The 19,090-nt window shown below is 34.2% G+C and overlaps 1 protein-coding gene across 10 annotated transcripts in view; it reads right to left on the reverse strand.

Annotated features, from left to right (window-relative positions):
* The window catches only part of LOC149787273 (FH1/FH2 domain-containing protein 3-like), a 411,067-nt gene that overhangs the window by 16,096 nt on the left and 375,881 nt on the right, over positions 1 to 19,090 (reverse strand). For all 10 annotated transcript variants that reach the window (XM_089977788.1, XM_089977786.1, XM_089977784.1 and 7 more), the window contains 7 exons: positions 16,922 to 17,041; positions 15,855 to 16,016; positions 10,849 to 10,970; positions 8,259 to 8,333; positions 5,369 to 5,561; positions 3,458 to 3,587; positions 1,840 to 2,004 (listed from right to left, as the gene is read on the reverse strand). In XM_089977788.1, the coding sequence (XP_089833914.1) occupies positions 1,840 to 2,004; positions 3,458 to 3,587; positions 5,369 to 5,561; positions 8,259 to 8,333; positions 10,849 to 10,970; positions 15,855 to 16,016; positions 16,922 to 17,041 (967 nt within the window). The remainder of the gene's footprint in view (positions 1 to 1,839; positions 2,005 to 3,457; positions 3,588 to 5,368; positions 5,562 to 8,258; positions 8,334 to 10,848; positions 10,971 to 15,854; positions 16,017 to 16,921; positions 17,042 to 19,090) is intronic.

Consider the following 19,090-nt stretch of genomic DNA (forward strand, 5'->3'; position numbering starts at 1 on the left):
ATGAAAAGACAGTAGATGATAATGATGTGTAAAGAATTCACAGCATTGCCAGGTTTAGTGTCTCATGAGTAGACAGCAGATGACTATGATGTGTAAAGAATGCACAGGATTGCCAGGTTTAGCGTCTCATGAAAAGACAGTAGATGTAAGAAGAATTCACAGCATTGCCAGGTTTAGTGTCTCATGAAAAGACAGTAGATGATAATGATGTGTAAAGAATTCACAGCATTGCCAGATTTAGTGTCTAATGAGTAGACCGCAGATGACTATGATGTGTAAAGAATGCACAGCGTTGCCATGTTTAGTGTCTCCTGAAAAGACAGTAGATGACTATGATGTGTAAAGAATGCACAGCATTGCCAGGTTTAGTGTCTCATGAAAAGACATTATATCATTATACTAAGCTGATTACCATGTAACCAAAATTACACATGGCCAGTGCAGTTGCTTTGTTGTTGTTGTTGTTGGGTTTAACGCCATTTTTCAGCACAAGATAGGCTATACATGGTGGCCAGTATTAATGATGGAGGAAGAACATGGGAAAACCTCGGAAAGAACCACCGACCCACAAGAAGCTACTGGCAAGCTTTCTCACATACCCACATTGGCTGAATCTGAGACTCAAACTGGCACAGAAAGAGGTGAGATGGCAGTGATCTGTAATGGAGAGTGCTTTAGACTACTTGGCCACTCGGGGCCCCCTATGCAACTGCAATTAATGCACCTATTCAGCTGAGTTCAATCTGTCAATCTCCACTGACTTGAAAATAATATAACTGTCTCAAAGAAATAATGGCAAATTATACCTATTATATAAAATATATTGTTCATTTACCAGGTTTTCCCAAAAATGTAATGTTCTCCTAAAGTTGTGGTATGCTTCATGTTTGAATAGTTAAAACAATTTACACAAAGCTGTCATATGAACAATAGACAGGTATGTCTGCTCAATTAATTACTACATACTACATGGCCACAGTGACCTAAATTAGGTTTGGTTTGATAACAATGGAATGCACAGTGACCGAGTAATAGGTAAATGTAATCTTGATATAAAACAATGGCAAATGTTGACCAATCAAGCTAAGACATTATATTAAACCACACCCAGTGTGATGTTAATTTTTTTCATTGCTAAATTACAGCTATTTAATTTTCTTGAAAACAAAATGGCAGTAGCTCCTACAAACGATTTAAGTTCGTTCTGTGCCTTGTGCTATTATATTGGATAGAAATGATTTATTGTCTTTCTGTGTATGCAACATTTTGTCACCTGAAAACAAAAAATCTCCAAAGAAACTCCAAATTTCAAGATAAATACAGTAGAATGAAATTGGTAATCACTACAGATATGAAATGGGGACAAATCAGGTATATTATACAAGTCCTTGTGGAATTATACCAAAATACACTTAGATTACAAAATGGGGACAAATCAGGTACATTATACAAGTCATTGTGGAATTATATCAAAATATATTTAGAATAAGAAATGGGGACAAATGAGGTACATTATACAAGTCCTTGTGGAATTATATCAAAATATATTTAGAATATAAAATGGGGACAAATCAGGTATATTATACAAGTCCTTGTGGAATTATATAAAAATATATTCAGAATATGAAATGGGGACAAATCAGGTATATTATACAAGTCCTTGTGGAATTATATAAAAATATATTTCGAATATGAAATGGGGACAAATCAGGTACATCATTTTATATTCATTCATATGGAATTATACAAAAATATACCAAGAATATGAAGATGTACAAAATGTAGTTGAAGCTCAAGCATGCACAAGTACTTAAGTCTTATCAATTAAGGAAAACATACATGATTTTCGTTGTGTCCTTCCTCGCTTTCTTTCCCGTGGAGCCTTTGTGCTAGGTGTGGTCGCTGTACGAACACATGCTTCCAGGATTTCATCATCCCCTGTGTCATACATTTCTGAATCTGTTGTCACACAACCCCGTGATGCTGTACTAGATCGTCTGGAATCTGTACACAGATAATTATTATAGGTTTTCCTAATTCATATGAGTTATTTTGGCATTTTTATACAACTACATGTTCTATATAATAGTCGTGTGTTAAAATACCCAAGATACATCTCTCAGTCAAGTCTAATCTGTGTCCTGACCAATCATCAAGTCAAAAGGAAATAAAAAGACAACATAATCCATGTTTCAGAAGCAAACATCAAGACACATAAACTGGTACAATTCCATCCATGTTTTTATTTCTACCATTATCAACATATACATAAACCAATAAGCATTCCATGAATGGTACATTTTTATTTAAACAAGTATCAACATTTACACAAACCAAGAAGAATTCCATGAATGGTACATATTTTTATTCATACCAATATTAACATATACACAAACCAATATGAAATCCATGAATGGTACGTGTTTTTATCTAAACCAGTATCACAATATACACAAACCAACAAGAATTCCATGAATGGCACATGTTTGTATATATAACAGTATCAGCATGTGCACAAACCAAAATTAATTCCATGAATGGTACATGTTTTTATTACACCAGGATCAACATATACACAAACCAATCAGAATGTACATTAAACATTCACCCCATGTTTAGTATTTGTGTATGTAGTCGGTTACAGGCATGGCAGACTTGAGACTGCATTGAACAAGAAACCAGTTGTCTTTATTTGACTCAAAGTGACCATGACCTTTCAGGCTGTCTAACCTAAAGCCTGTATCTTATTTCCTTCCCATATGAGCAAGCCATGCACAAAGTTTGGTGCCATTATATGGTCATTAAAGTTGCTTTACCTCAAAGTGACTTTAACCATTCACAATTTGACCCAAACAATTGCTGAATGGAAACCATTTTTTCTAATTCAATTGTGACCTTGACTTTTGACCCTTAAATCAATAACTGTCTTTTCATGCCATCCAAAAAGTTTTGAAAAAGGTAGGTAGTCTACAAACAAAATTATTGTGCAGAAACCATTTTTCTTCTTTCAATCTCTGAATTTTCACACCAATAGGTTTCTTCTGTATTAGCAATGCAGGCCATCCAAAACGTTTCATCTGAGTCTGCAATCTAGAACTAAAGTTTCTGTGTGAACACTAATGTCTTCTTCAATTTGCTGTGACCTTGAACTTTGACCCAAAATTGATAGGTTTTTCTATTACCAACTCTGAGCCACTGACAAAATTAGGTCAAGGTACATGATCAAGAACTGAAGCTATTGTCCAGAAAAACAAAGAGGACAGACAGATATAATATGATATGCTAAGGCTGACAAATAAATACATGGGATTCCATACTGCCCCACAAGTTATGTGATGATACAAATGCAATAAGATTAGGGGATGGAGAGATAGATTTAGATTTTAATGGAAACCATGCCAAAATAATGGAACCTATCCTGATCTTTTTGCATCTGAACGAAGCTTCTGGTACCAACCTATTTTCTTCCTGTTCTGTAGTCCTGGCAATCCCCTGTCATCTGCACTTATGTAACCATTCTGCAAGATCTTGTGCAGTTCATCACTATCATCTTCCCTGACTGTCTTGCCTGACTTAAACTTTTCTGTCTGCAATAATAACCGAGAAAGGAGATGCACTTCAACAAAGTTACATAGAATGCACCCAAAATACCTGCCTGAAATTACACCCCCAGTTAAGGCCAACTTTTAAGTTCTTGCCACAAAACTCTTTTCCTTTGTAACATAGTTCGCAAGTGTTCCTTTTCTTGTTACCCGTTTATTTTAGACTATACTGCATCACAGATGTTCAACAAATTTATTTTGTTACATAATTTGAACATTATATTATTTTGTTGTGAATTTACTAGAAATCATGAAAAGCAGGGATGGCTAATCACACCCATTAACAGGAATCAATGATAACTTATTAATCATTTTACTCTCACTACTACAATGAACTTTTATGAAGTGGATGATCAGTGAAATCAACAGTGGGCCTACCAAGCCATCCTATGTTGCACACCATGATCATTTTAAACTAGAACACCCTGAGATTAGCTTCAGATTGTCATAAAAATGCTTTAGTATAAAAGAATTTTCAAATGATTTGAATGACATAGTATTATCAAACAGTACAGAAAAGACAAAGACACAGCTGCCATCTTTATTTCTCCATGGTAGGATCAAACATAAAATTCTTAACTGCATAAATGTTCACTTGTTATTCTAAATTAGATCCACCCAGTGCACTTCACTTTTATGTTATGTGCCTCAAACCGTTTGTTGGCTTTTACCTAATGATGCCACCATTAATACTCTAAGTTCTCTAACAGTTTGGAATTGACTTAAATTCCCTGCTTTCAATAGTCAAAAGCATACAAATTGATTGTTTACTTTTTTATTTATGTAAAAATGTTCATCATTATCTTTTCATTGTCTTTGGTAATGCAAATGGAAATGAACATACCATCATGAATATTTGTTGTAATAAAATTTCTTGCAGTAACCATCTCACGTTAAGCTGCTGTGGTAGAGATAAAATATTTGTGTGCAAAATTCGACATAAAAGCACCCACATTTGACACAAATATAGGCAAATACCATATATACTTGCTTATATGTCAAGACCAACTGCAAACTGCACTTTGATTTTCTAGTGCATTATGCATTTGTAGATCTGGGTCTGCAGTGTATTAAGAGTAATCAGTAGACAAACTATATAGACCCTGATCTGCTGGTACATTAATGTGATGGAAAGTTAGGGTCTATATTGTTTGCAGTTGGACTCGACTAATGAACAAGTTATATATAGCACCATGCATGAATTATCAGACAAGAGTGTTATTTTAAAGTGCATATCACTGAATGTAAAACAAATCTATTATCAATAATAAGCTGAGAACTTGATGAAATTATTTATAATTATACCACTACTATATAATAATATTTTTAATGAAGAACGATAAGAATTGTTGTGTATTCCATTTTTGTGTTCTTGTTTTTTGTTGTTTTTTTTAATACCACAGCTTTTCTTATGAGTGGATACAACACAGTGAAATGTCATCCTGGGTGAAGTGAACATTAAAATTATATGATTGCAAAAGTTGATTTTTTAAAATACCTTCAGTAAATACAGATAGGGGCTATGAGGCAGACATAACAGGTAGCACTGACAAATGCATAAGAGGTACCCAAATAAAAGATCTGGCCAAAAAGGGAGGTATTTTTGTTGAAAAGGGGGAATCTCTATTTCTATTTAGTTCTGTCCAGTTTGTACAGTTATAATACATTAAGACAAGTTCTCTTATTTTTCTTTGCCAAACACAATCAAAAGGCAGATATGGACTGAAATTATAAAAAAGACTAAAATTTACAGAACTCAAACTCACATCTACAATCATTTTTCCTCTTGTCTTCTTTCGTTCTCTTTGGTTTGCTTTCTTCTGATTTTGTTGTAAAACCTTATCACGTGTTGTGCGATATTCAAGAGCAAATTCACTAATAATCTTACAAAACTGGTTCACTTTCAGGTCTTTAGCACTAGATGTTGGAAGACCCATGTATAAAAGACATTTGAAATATCTGGAAAGAGAAAAATAAAATGACAAAGAAATACAATTCTGGTAAAATAGAGACAACCACAAAGAAACCCTTCTTTAGGGCTTTTGTCCTGGCATATTTTAAAATCTTCTACAATGTTACACAAGGTTAGCACAGCCCTGAAGACCTTATTTCCATGTACTTTTCAAGGTGTATTTCTGATTTAAGTCAATATCTGGAAACATTGCTTGGAACAGCTTGTCTGGTTTTCCCCATGAATGTATAAATATTGTTAAGTCATGGTTCTCAAAGTCTATAATATTTCTCCTTTTGAAACACCATCCTTTGCTGCATAATTACCAACAAGATCTGAAGGCAGAGAGTCACTTATGACAGTGTAATAATCAAAATGTCTGAAAACAATCTATTGTGACCGTATAATTATCAATAACGTCTAAAGGCAGAGCAGTCACATGTGACAGTGCAATTATCAATAACATCTGAAGGCAGAAAGTCACTTATAACAGTGCAATTATCAATAACATCTGAAGGCAGAGCAGTCATTTATGACAGTGCAATAATCAATAATGTCTGAAGGCAGAGCAGTCATTTATGACAGTGCAATAATCAATAACGTCTGAAGGCAGAGCAGTCATTTATGACAGTGCAATAATCAATAACATGTGAAGGTGGACAGTCATTTATGACATTGCAATAATCAATAACATCAGATAGCAGACAGTCACTTGTGACTGTGCAATAATAAATAATGTCTGAAGACAGACAGCCACTTGTGACAGTGCAATTATCAATAACATCTGAAGACAGACATTGACTTATTACAGTGCAATTATCAATAATGTCTGAAGGCAGTCAATTGTGACAGCATAATTATCAATAACATCTGAAGGCAGTCACTTGTGACAGTGCAATAATCAATAACATCTGAAGGCTGACAGACACTTGTGACAGCACAATTATCAATAATGTCTGAAGGCAGAGCAGTCACTTATGACAGTGCAATAACCAGTAATGTCTAAAGGCAGACAGTCACTTGTGACAATGCAATAATCAATAATGTCTGAAGGCAGATATTCACTTGTGACAGTGCAATAATGAATGTCTGAAGGCACACAGTCACTTATAATCATTAATGTCTGAAAGCAGAGCAGTCACTTATGACAGTGCAAAAATCAATAACATCTTTAGGCAGAGCAGTCACTTATAACAGTGCAATAACCAATAACATCTGAAGGCAGACAGTCACTTGTGACAGCACAATTATCATTAATGTCTGAAGGCAGACAGTCACTTGTGACAGTGCAATAATCAATAATGTTTGAAGGCAGATGGTCACTTGTGACACTGCAATAATCAATAACATATGAAGGCAGAGCAGTCACATATAACAGCTCAACTATAAATAATGTCTGAAGGAAGAACAGTTATTGATGACAGTAGTTGCAGGGTTATTGTTAACCTTTCACTCAAGACAATGGGTAAAGCTCCAGAAATTTCACTTTTCACCAGTCCCATAAAATGAATGACAGAAGACAAACTTACATATCTTGTGCTTCTTACTTTTCACATGAGCCTTGAAAGCACTTTCTCCCATGCTTGAAATATCTTGTCACATATCTTACAAATAGCCTTGTTTATGTCTCTTTTCACTAAACCCCTATAAAGCAGATCACTTTTCCACTGTATACTCAGCTCATGGTATGTCAAGTGTGAGTTAGGTCAGCCATTAACACCACTATTGCAAAGGGACACAACTTGTTCCAATACCTAATCTGCCAACTAAATTTTATTTTAGTAAACTCTTTACACAAAAATAATCACTAATTTTCTTTGTTAAACTACATTTTAGCAACAAGATGGTTTTGTCTGATACAATTCAAGGAGGTTTTAAAGAAATTCAAGTAGTTCTTTTCATAAATTCAAACACTTTCAAAAACAAAACCCACTTTGTTCCAATTCAAGGACTTTTCAGGGAAACCCCCTGAATTTAAGGACTTTTCAGGGCTGTATGAACCCTGCTACATTTCATATTATTTTTAGGACTTAAATAAGTTTCATTCCAAGTAATTACAAGCTACCAAAGCAATATGATAAGCAAAAGCTGCACTGGCTACTTAATATGCAAGTCGAAAGTACGACAATGTACCTATTCTGAATCCCTAGGAGATACAGATCAGAGATTAGATGGGATAATTTAGACAAATACCAAAATACCAGAACTAAAACTGAAATATAACTAATTCAGCATTTAACATGAGGGGCAAAACATTGTCACTGCAACATATTTTGTTCCCTGTAAGCTGCTCAACCATCTGGCAGTAATGAATGATAAGATCCAATGTGACCATGTTATACACTGACCTATAATTATCAGAATTTTTTTAAATATTTATGAAATTTGTGAAAATCATAGGCATTGCCTAAAACTGTTCCATAAAAATATATTAATTTAAGCAGATGACCCACATTAAATTCAAGCTTCATGTTAAATATCCAAAGAATGAGTGTTTATTTAATAGAATGTATGCAAAACCTGATCAAAGTTCATTACCAAATGTGATGCAAACTAATGATGATTTTCAATGTATTAAGTTGGGTGGACAAAAATCTAATTTGCCAAAATGAATGAGATACACAAAAATCTCAATTGTTCTAATGAATGATTTAAGTAAGGATTTGCAGTCATGTATAAATTTCTATCCTAAAAAAAATCCATACCTGTTCATTACTCGTCTATATACGATTTTTAAAATCATAATTCTTTCTGCTGCATCAGCTAAAAATTCATTTAATCTGAAAAAGCAAGAAAAGAGAAGATATAGTTAGTCAGTGGTGTGACTTTTAAATTAGGACCACATCAAATGAGATATTAGGTAAAGCTACTGTGGATCTCATGCTAAAGTTTCAACTACATCAATACACCAAACATTAGGTAACACAAATGTTTTCATTTCACAATGGCTCAAATGTTCCACTTTACTGATAATTTAATTTGACATAAATATATATAAATGACAAATTTAAAAAAGCCATTGTTCTTCTAATCAATGTTAAAACAAGACCTTACCTTGCTCCTGTGTTTTTAATTGCAGTCTGTGTTTAAGTTTCACCAAAGCATGTCATCTTTATCAAAAAAATTGGGTACAAATTATAACTAGTATAAATTAACCATTTCTTGTTTAAGTTAAATGGCTGGTGATAAAAAGCCTCTGTGAACTTTGTTATTTTCATAGTTATTATTTAATCTTTTTTTCAAATTAAAATCGAATATTTTGGTTGGTACAGATTTATAGCTGTGCTTGAGGGGTCTCATTTTCTGATCAGGTACATAATTTGACCTCAGATCTTTAAATTAGTAACCATAATATCAACAAGAAGAAACCCAAGCAGTACTGATGTTGCTGACCTGGCTTACATCCGCCTAACAGTCAGATACTTGCAGTAGATCAAAAAATCTGGCACACAAGGAGATTTTTAATTTAAATTTCTTCAAATTCTATTGATTGGTTATACAAAAAAAGTCTTGTTTTAATTTTTCCCCATTATAATTTGTACACAATGGAAAGATTTTCAAGCAAGGCTGTATTGTGTTAAATTTGGTTAAATCCTTTTTTAGAAGTTTATTTGAATTAGTCTTGTAAAATTTTATTCTTAGTAACAGCATCCTTATTGCAAGCTGGATTGGCACCATCTGTACAAACATGAAAGGTATTCATATCAGGATGCTTTCTGTCACATTTGGTTAAATTCTGAGAACAGTTTTGGAGAAGACATTATGTACATGTTTTTGCATCCTCTAGTACGGCAGCTACATTGTCTGGTACATCAGCATCTTCTAAGACAAATTTAAAGACCTTCATGCTAAAATGCTTTTATTATCTCTGTTCAAAGTCTGTTGAGATGATTTTTTTTAAGCAACAGTTTCTACACTGCCTATAAATAGTGATTTCATTTATCTTCATTCCTAGACCATATATGCAAGATCACTTTCTTAGGATAAAATGCCAAGTCATTTACCGACATTCCTAATTCTTATAAAAATTAAAAAAAGCCAAGTCTTTCTATCTTCATTCCTATTTTTTATAAAAATAAAAAGCCAAGTCTTTCTATCTTCATTCCTATTTCTTATAAAATAAAAAAGGCAAGTCTTTCTATCTTCATTCCTATTTCTTATAAAATAAAAAAGCCAAGTCTTTCTATCTTCATTCCTATTTTCTAGAAATTAAAAAAGCCAAGTCTTTTACCTTCATTCCTATTTTCTAGACCATATGTACAAAATCACTTTCTTGGCATTAAAAAGCCAAGTAATTATTGGAACCTGCATTCACCCCTGGAGCTCTCCATGCCTCTGGGGACTAGACCCTGATTGATAACTTGGAAACTTTTTGTAACCCCACCCTTAAAGTATATACACTTACATGGTAATATAAGGGGAGTTAATTGGTGCATTTAGTATAGATTCCTGGGTTTGTCTATAGCCCCTCCTGACTTTGTCTACACCTCCTTGAGGACCCAGCACTGGGGTTATGATTTTTGGAAGTCATCAAGATCCTCACCAATGAGAGCTGAGGAAGCTCAGTGGTCAAGGCAATATACTCATGACCAGAAGATCATGGGTTTCATTGTAAAATCTAATCAGCCTGAATCCATATTAAGCTCAGCTGATCTGATGGCCTCTGTAGTGTTAACAGGTTCAGCTGATCTGATGCAATATCATCTGATTAATGTGCGTGTATGTCACTCATAATCAAAGTCATCTGAGGTCTTGATAGAAGCTTACATACCAAATCTGATTAAAATTTATCAGAAATGAAGCCTTCACAGCGTCCATGAGCAAAATGTAAATGGATGCACAACAGATGACACAAGACAGATCTCAAACAACGGGCCATATAAGGTCAACTGGCCTTGACCTGGGGAATTAGAAGTGAAAGGCTGTTAAACCAGGATGCATTCTAGGAACTTTGGTCTAAACTGTTACAATAGTTATTTTGAGATTTTTAAGTTGAAAATACTATATATACTCGCATATAACTATAACGAGTCCAACTGCAAACTGTACAGACTTAGATCTGCTGTTGCTTAATGTGCTGGCAGATATAGGTCTATGCAGTTTGTTAGGAGTAATCAGTAATAAATAAAACACAGACTCTAATCTGGCATTGCACTGTACATCTGGGATTGCACTGTACAAGGTTTATATTGTCTACAGCTGGACTCTTATTTATAAGCTAGTAAATGTAACTTTATGACTAGGCCAGCTAAGTAGAAGTGAATCAATGCAATTGATGACATCAGTGGTACTCACTTAGATTTAAGGTTGCTACTGGAGCTGCCATCATGTTTGGCTATTGCACGCAGATGATCCCAGGAAGCTTTACATTCTGCCTCCATTTTGTCCAACTTCAGATTCAGCTCATCCCACTCGACCTGTCACAGAACAGCGAATATCGTTAGAGCTCTCATTGATAGGCTATTATCAGATTGGCAATGTCTGTATTAGACTAATAATTTTTCCATCAGATGGGCAATACAACAGTATTGTATTACAGGTTATTATTAATGCTGTTAACGTTTTGCTGAATTGCATTAAAAATTAATGACTGAACGTCTTTACTTGCTCATGACAGAATCAAGAACAAAGTACACTTTAATAATAATACATACAAAAGTTGACATCATTTAAAGAAGGCCTTTCAACAATATCCAATATATGGTATACCGTTCCACAGACTGGTTAGCCAGGTTAGCCAGTTATCATATACTATTATACTGGTTAACCACTTGAAAATCTACTTTGGCTAAAGCACTGACCCCCAAACAATGTTCATCAACTTTCAAATCTATTTGCTACAAAAGAATTCAAGAAGTATCAATAATTTAAAAGCAAAGTCATTACTTTCATTATCTTTTGTTACCCCGTCTTTTTTACTCTGGGCCAAATATTTTGATGCTAGGAACACAGTCTATGTATTTAAACAATGAAACTGTACAAATATATATCAAGGCAATTATATGAAGACAATATATATCAAGGAAATTATATGAAGACCATATATACCAAGGCAATATATGAAGGCAATATATAAAGGCAATATACAAAAGCAATTATATGAAGGTGCTATACATCAAGGCAATATACATGTATAAGGAAACATGAAGGCAAATTATATGAAGCCAATATATATCAAGGCAATAGATAAAGGCAATTACATGAAGGCAATATATAAAGGCAACATATAAAAGCCATTATATGAAGTCAATGCATATCAAGGCAATATAAAAAGCCAATATGTATCAAGGCAAAATAAGAAGGCAATTATATGAAGCCAATATATCAAGGCAATATAAAAAGGCAATTATACAAAGGCAATATATATCAAGGCACTATATATGAAGGTAATATATAAAGGGCAACATATAAAGGAAACTACATAAAGGCAACATATATCAAGGTATTGACAATTTATATGAAAATAGTTTTTATGCTGTACTGTGTTGATTCAAGTTTTGAATGTAATGAAGGAAAACCAGAGCAGGCCAGAATACTGAAAAGCAGGCCAGATGACTGAAAAATGAAGTTTATATAGGTTTTGACCTGCAAAGTGATGAAAGCCAAAGCAGACCAAATTACTGAAAACCATGAAGTAGGTTTTGACTGAATTGCAATGAAAGCCAAGGCACACCAGACAGCTGAAAACAATGAAGTAGGTTTTGATTGTATAGCAATGAAAATCAAATCAGGCCAGATGACTTATATCTGATTCAGGGTTTTGACAATATAGCAATAAAAGTCAGAAAAGACAATGAAGTGTATATCTCATTCAGATTTTATCTGCATAGCAATAAAAGTCAAATAAGACAATGAAGTGTATATCTCATTCGGATTTTAACTGCATAGCAATAAAAGTCAAATAAGACTGATGTGGATATCTCATTCGGATTTTAACTGCATCGCAATAAAAGTCAAATAAGACTGATGTGTATATCTCATTCAGATTTTAACTGCATCGCAATAAAAGTCAAATAAGACTGATGTGTATATTTCATTCGGGTTTTAACTGCATTGCAATAAAAGCTAAATAAGACTGATGTGTATATCTCATTCGGATTTTAACTACATCGCAATAAAAGTCAAATAAGACAACGAGGTGTATATCTCATTTGGATTTTAACTGCATAGCAATAAAAGAAAAAAAAGACAATGAAGTGTATATCTCATTCAGATTTTAAAAGCATAGCAATAAAAGTCAAATAAGACAATGAAGTGTATATCTCATTTAAATTTTAACTGCATAGCAATAAAAATTAAATAAGGCAATGAAGTGTATATTTCACTTGGGTTTTAACTGCATAGCCATGAAAGGAAAAGAAAACAAGTGTATATCTCACTCAGGTTTTAACTGCATTGCAACGAAAGTAAAAAAGGACAATGAAGTTTATATCTCATTCGGATTTTAACTGCATAGCAATAAAAGTCAAATAAGACAATGAAGTGTATATTTCATTTGGGTTTTAACTGCATAGCAGTAAAAGTAAAAAAAGACAATGTAGTGTATATCTCATTTGGGTTTTAACTACATAGCAACAAAAGTAAAGAAAAAGACAATGAAGTTTATATCTCATTTGGATTTTAATGCAAAGCAATAAAAGTCAAATAAGACCATGAAGTGTATATTTCATTTGGGTTTTAAATGCATAGCAACAAAAGTTAAAAAAGACAATGAAGTGTATATCTCATTCGGATTTTAACTGCATAGCAATAAAAGTAAAAAAAGACAATGAAGTGTATATTTCATTTGGATTTTAAAAGCATAGCAATAAAAGTCAACCGAGTGGCCCAGTGGTCTAAAGCGCTCTTCGTTACGGATCACTGCCATCTCACCTCTGTCTGCGGCGGTTCGAGTCTAGGATTCAGCCAATGTGGGTATTTGAGAAAGCTTGCCAGTAGCTTCTCGTGGGTCGGTGGTTCTTTCCGAGATTTTCTCGGGTTCTTCCTCCACCATTAATACTGGCCGCCATGTATAGCCTATCGTGTGCTGAAAAATGGCGTTAAACCCCACAACAACAACAACAACAACAACAACAATAAAAGTCAAAATAAGACAATGAAGTGTATATCTCATTTGGATTTTAAAAGCATATCAATAGAAGTCAAATAAGATAATGAAGTGTATATCTCATTTGGATTTTAACTGCATAGCAACAAAAGTTAAAAAAGACAATGAAGCATTCCGATAATAACTGCATAGCAATAAAAGTCAAATAAGACATAAGTCAACAAAGTCTATATTTTGCTCAGGCTTCAATTGAAGAGCGATGAAAGTCAAAAGCAGGCCAGATGACTAAACAAAATAAAGGCTGTATGTCATTAAAGTTTTGACTGCAAAGCAGGCCAGATGACTGAACAAAATCAAGTTTGTATGTCATTAAAGTTCTGACTGCAAAGCAGGATAGAGGACTGAACATAATAGAATTTGTATGTCATTAAAGTTCTGACTGCAAAGCAGGTCAGATGACTGAACAAAATCAAGTTTGTATGTCATTAAAGTTCTGACTGCAAAGCAGGATAGAGGACTGAACATAATAGAATTTGTATGTCATTAAAGTTCTGACTGCAAAGCAGGCCAGAAGACTGAACATAATAGAATTTGTATGTCATTAAAGTTCTGACAGCAAAGCAGGCCAGAAGACTGAACATAATAGAATTTGTATGTCATTAAAGTTCTGACTGCAAAGCAGGCCAGATGACTGAACAAAATCAAGTTTGTATGTCATTAAAGTTCTGACTGCAAAGCAGGATAGAGGACTGAACATAATAGAATTTGTATGTCATTAAAGTTCTGACTGCAAAGCAGGCCAGAAGACTGAACATAATAGAATTTGTATGTCATTAAAGTTCTGACAGCAAAGCAGGCCAGAAGACTGAAGAAAATAGCCTATATGTCATTCAAGTGTTGACTGCAAAGCAGGCCAGAAGACTGAACAAAATCAAGTTTGTATGCCATTAAAGTTCTGACAGCAAAGCAGGCCAGAAGACTGAAGAAAATAGCCTGTATGTCATTCAAGTGTTCACTGCAAAGCAGGCCAGAAGACTGAACAAAATCAAGTTTGTATGCCATTAAAGTTCTGACAGCAAAGCAGGCCAGATGACTGAACAAAATATTGTCTATATGTCATTCAAGTGTTGACTGCAAAGCAGGCCAGATGACTGAACAAAATATTGTCTATATGTCATTCAAGTTCTGACAGCAAAGCAGGCCAGATGACTGAACAAAATAATGTCTATATGTCATTCAAGTTTTTATTGTAAGACAGGATGATGACTGATGAAAACAGTCTATATGTCATTAAAACTATGACTGCAATGTAGACCTGATGACTGAACAGATTAATGAAGGTTATACTTCAAGTTTGTATAGAGTGAAGGCAACAACATAGTATTAAGTTTTAGAAACATGCAGACCAAAATGCTTCCAAAGCTGCTTTATGAGCATTTTAATCATTTCTTTTTGTATCACTCTAAGATATCTTGATATGGATTCCATCCAAGAATACTAAAGCTATTTTATTCACACATATATACACTCATATACAGGACTAAATACAGACCTGCTTTCGGGTATGGTCTAAAAATACATGATCAAGTCATGAACTGGCCATTTTTTTCTTGTCGGACAAACACTCATTTTTAATGTTAAAAAAGGGCCACTTCTGTCCTGTCCACTCCATTCTAATTTCATGATGTACAAGTGAGGCTAGAAACCTGAGAAGAATATACAATCTTTACAAAATCAAGGAAGGGGTCTAATACTGTGCCTATCTTGTACATCAAGGAAGGGGGATCTATACTATGCTTATCTTTGCACATCCAAGAAAAGGTCCGATACTGTGCTTATATTTGCACAATGAGGAAAATGTCTGATCCTATGCTTATCTTTGCACATCGAGGAATGGGTCCAATACTATGCATATCTTTGCATATCGAGGATGAGGTCTAATGCTATGCTTATCTTTGCACATCGAGGAAGGGGTACAATGCTATGCTTATCTTTGCACATCGAGAAAGGGGTCCAATACTATGCTAATCTTTGCACATTGTGGAAGAGGTCTGATCCTAAGCATATCTTTGCACATTGAGGACAAGGTCCAATGCCATGTTTATCTTTTCACATCAAGGAAGGGGTCTGATACAATGCTTATCTTTGCACATCATGAAGGGGACCAATTTTTGAGCAGAGATGTGTCATGATCTGTGCTTACATTTACACATCGAGTAAAGGGCCCAATTTCAAAGTAGAGATCTATGCTTACCTTTGCACATCGAGTAAGGGGCCCAATTTCAGAGTAGAGATCTGTGCTATCTTGAAACTGTTCATGAATAATGCTACACAAATGATGTAACAGGGAGTGTTTATGTACAGTGTCCTTGACCTCTGGTACCTTCGCCAAGTACTCTATATTGAATCCCTGTACCTGTAATACACATGTATAGAATGGTTGGTATAACTTTTGAGGAAGGCAACTCTTCATGACTTGTGTGGATTACCTATTTACATGTTATGTACAAGGCTGCTAATTTTATATCAAGAAATTTCAAATAAATCTACAACTATGAAAATTTTTCCCCCAAGTAACTTGGCAACTTTTAGTAAATTTCAACATATTAAGAATTTAGTTATTTTAATACACTTTACTTCATTCTTTTGAAATTCTGCTTTTGTAAATGCAACATCAGTCTCACTTAAACCATGTCTAGATGTCATTCAAATTTACTGACCTACTTTGCTTATCATTCTCTCTGTACATTTATATCTCTCTCTGCCTACATTTGTCTGACTTTTTTCTCTCTGTACATTTACATCTCTCTCTGCCTACATTTGTCTGACTTTTTTCTCTCTGTACATTTATATCTCTCTCTGCCTACATTTGTCTGACTTTTTTCTCTCTTTCTACCTAGTACCTCAGTTCTTGTTCTCTCTCTCTCCACCTTCATACCTATCTCAGTTCTCTCTTTCTCTCTCTACCTACCTACATAACTGGCTCAGGTCTTATTCTCTCTCTACCCCACCCCTCACCTACCTATCTATTTCAGTTCTTGTTCTGAGATCTTGCCCTATGGTCTACAAAACTTTTAAACATTAAATTGGAATTCATGCTCAGCTTTAAATTTTGTTATCTATCATAACTTCTTACTCATGAACCCTGAACTGTCTGAACATCAACATCAAGTTTGTTTGCTCTACATTTCTGCAAAATATCATACATGTTGAACAAATATTTCACATTAGTTAAAACTTGTTATCATTGTAAGAAACTTTAATTACAGACTTGCTCAACTGAGCCCTATTTAAAATGGTTCTAATTACAGACTTACTTACCGGAGCCCCATTAAGAAAGTTTCCTATGCTGAGTATTACAGACAAAATATACTTGAAGGTTTTGCTCTTCCTCAGATCTTCCACACCTTTCTTAAGGTCCAACAGGGGCTCAGCCACTTCCTGCAAGGAAAACATAGCTATGACTCTCCATTTTATTCTCTTGACCATATCATTTTTTTCCTTGTGCAGATTCATGTATTAAGATTACAACACCACTCAAAATTTAAACAAAAGAATGTAACCAGAATATTAAAAGGACATGCGCCCATTACACAAAATAAAAACTGTATCCCAACATCTCTGTGAGTGACAAATGTACCCATTACATCAAATTAAACCTGCATACCACCATCTCAGTAACAAAAGTACCCATTACTCAAATTAAACCTGAATCCCACCATCTCTGTAACAAATGTACCCATTATATAAAAAACCTGTATTCCACCATCTCTGTGAGTGACAAAGGTGCACATTACATCAAATAATACTTGTATCCCACCAACACCGTGTGACAAATGTAGTTAATACTGAAATTACAGTTCACTCTGTTTAAAAAGACACACTATTATTTAAGTATCTGCATTGGTTAATTTACTACATTGAGTAAGCTGCTCAAATTCTGACATGTGGGCAGTTCCAGCTACTGCCATATTGTGTAATATGACAGACAGCTTTCCAAAATAGCTACATGCAAAGTGATTTATCTTTGTACATAATCAAATACTGGTAAATTCCAAAATAGCTACATGCAAAGTGATTTATCTTTATACATAATGAAATACTGGTAAATTCCAAAATAGCTACATGCACAGTGACTTGATCCTTCTACGTAACGAGGTACTGATAAATTCCAAAACAGCTACATGCCAAGTGGTTTTTATCTTTCTGCTTATGAGACACTGTTGAATTCCAGCACACAGGACAATTCCTGTGTAAATGATACCACTTATGAGCAAAGTAGAACAATCATCACTAAAAATTAGCAATTAGTTTCCCATGGAAAATAATACTTTAAAAACATAAATTCATATTTTCTTCAGAAACCATACTGAACAGACATTTTTTTAAAAAGTCTCTTTTTCTTTTGTTCATTTGAATAAACAGCATCTTACTGATCTAAAAACTGATTACAAAACTTATTTTAAAAAAACTGATTTATTAATATGTGCATTGCAAATGTCAGAATGACCAACTTGCTGCAGATGGAATTACCTTCTTGATGGATGTAATTAGCCAGTATGATCTGATAAAATTCATTTTTTGCTCCTTTTTTATATCTTCCACATGACACTCATTGTCTAATTAATTCCCCTCCTCCATCTTTGACCTGCTTATGTAATATTAACTGAGATATGCATAGGTACAAATTGTTGTGTAGATTTGATTTGTATTTGGCTTATGTCGATGATTATAGATTGCAAGAGTTATTTTGCAAACAACATATTACATAGCTAATTTTTGTCTATGATTGCACATTATATTTTAAGATAATTATTACTTGTAAGAGGGGCCCCAAGTGGCCCAGTGGTCTAAAGCGATCACCGTTCAGAATCACTGCCATCTCACCTCTGTCGGCATGGGTTTCAGTCTCAGACTCGGCTAACGTGGGTATTTGAGAAAGCTTGCCAGTAGCTTCTCGTGGGTTGGTGGTTCTTCCCCGGGTGTTCCAGGGTTCTTTCTCCACCAGTTATACTGGCTGCCATGTATAGCCTATCTTGTGCTGAAAATGGCTTTCAACCCTAAAACAACAACAACAAAAACTTGTAAGTAAACATGTTTACTTGGATTTGCTTTCAGGACAGTGGTTTTCCTCTTGGGAATTCCTAGTCTACCTGATGTTTGCCATGTTCTTTATTAAAACTTAAGCAAAAGACCTGATCATATTTACAACTTAGAATGTTCTAGAAATGAACTTATGACCCTCACCCTGTCCATTTATTGTGTCTTATGTTTTTATATTAAGGATGTTTACATCAGAACAATTTGTTTCTATCCTAACATGTGACGTAGCTTGTCATTTAGTTAGCTTCAGTCATTTAGTTGTGTCCAGTTTTAATTTGAGAGGATTTATTTAAATTATTCATTGGAATTATAAAGTGCTTCTAAATACTTTCAGATTAAATCACCATTTTGGGATTATTGTGAATTCATTTAGAGACATTTTGGATT

Source organism: Sinohyriopsis cumingii, chromosome 12 (genome assembly GCF_028554795.1).
Source record: "Sinohyriopsis cumingii isolate HCF-2022 chromosome 12, ASM2855479v2, whole genome shotgun sequence".
NCBI lineage: Eukaryota > Metazoa > Mollusca > Bivalvia > Unionida > Unionidae > Sinohyriopsis > Sinohyriopsis cumingii.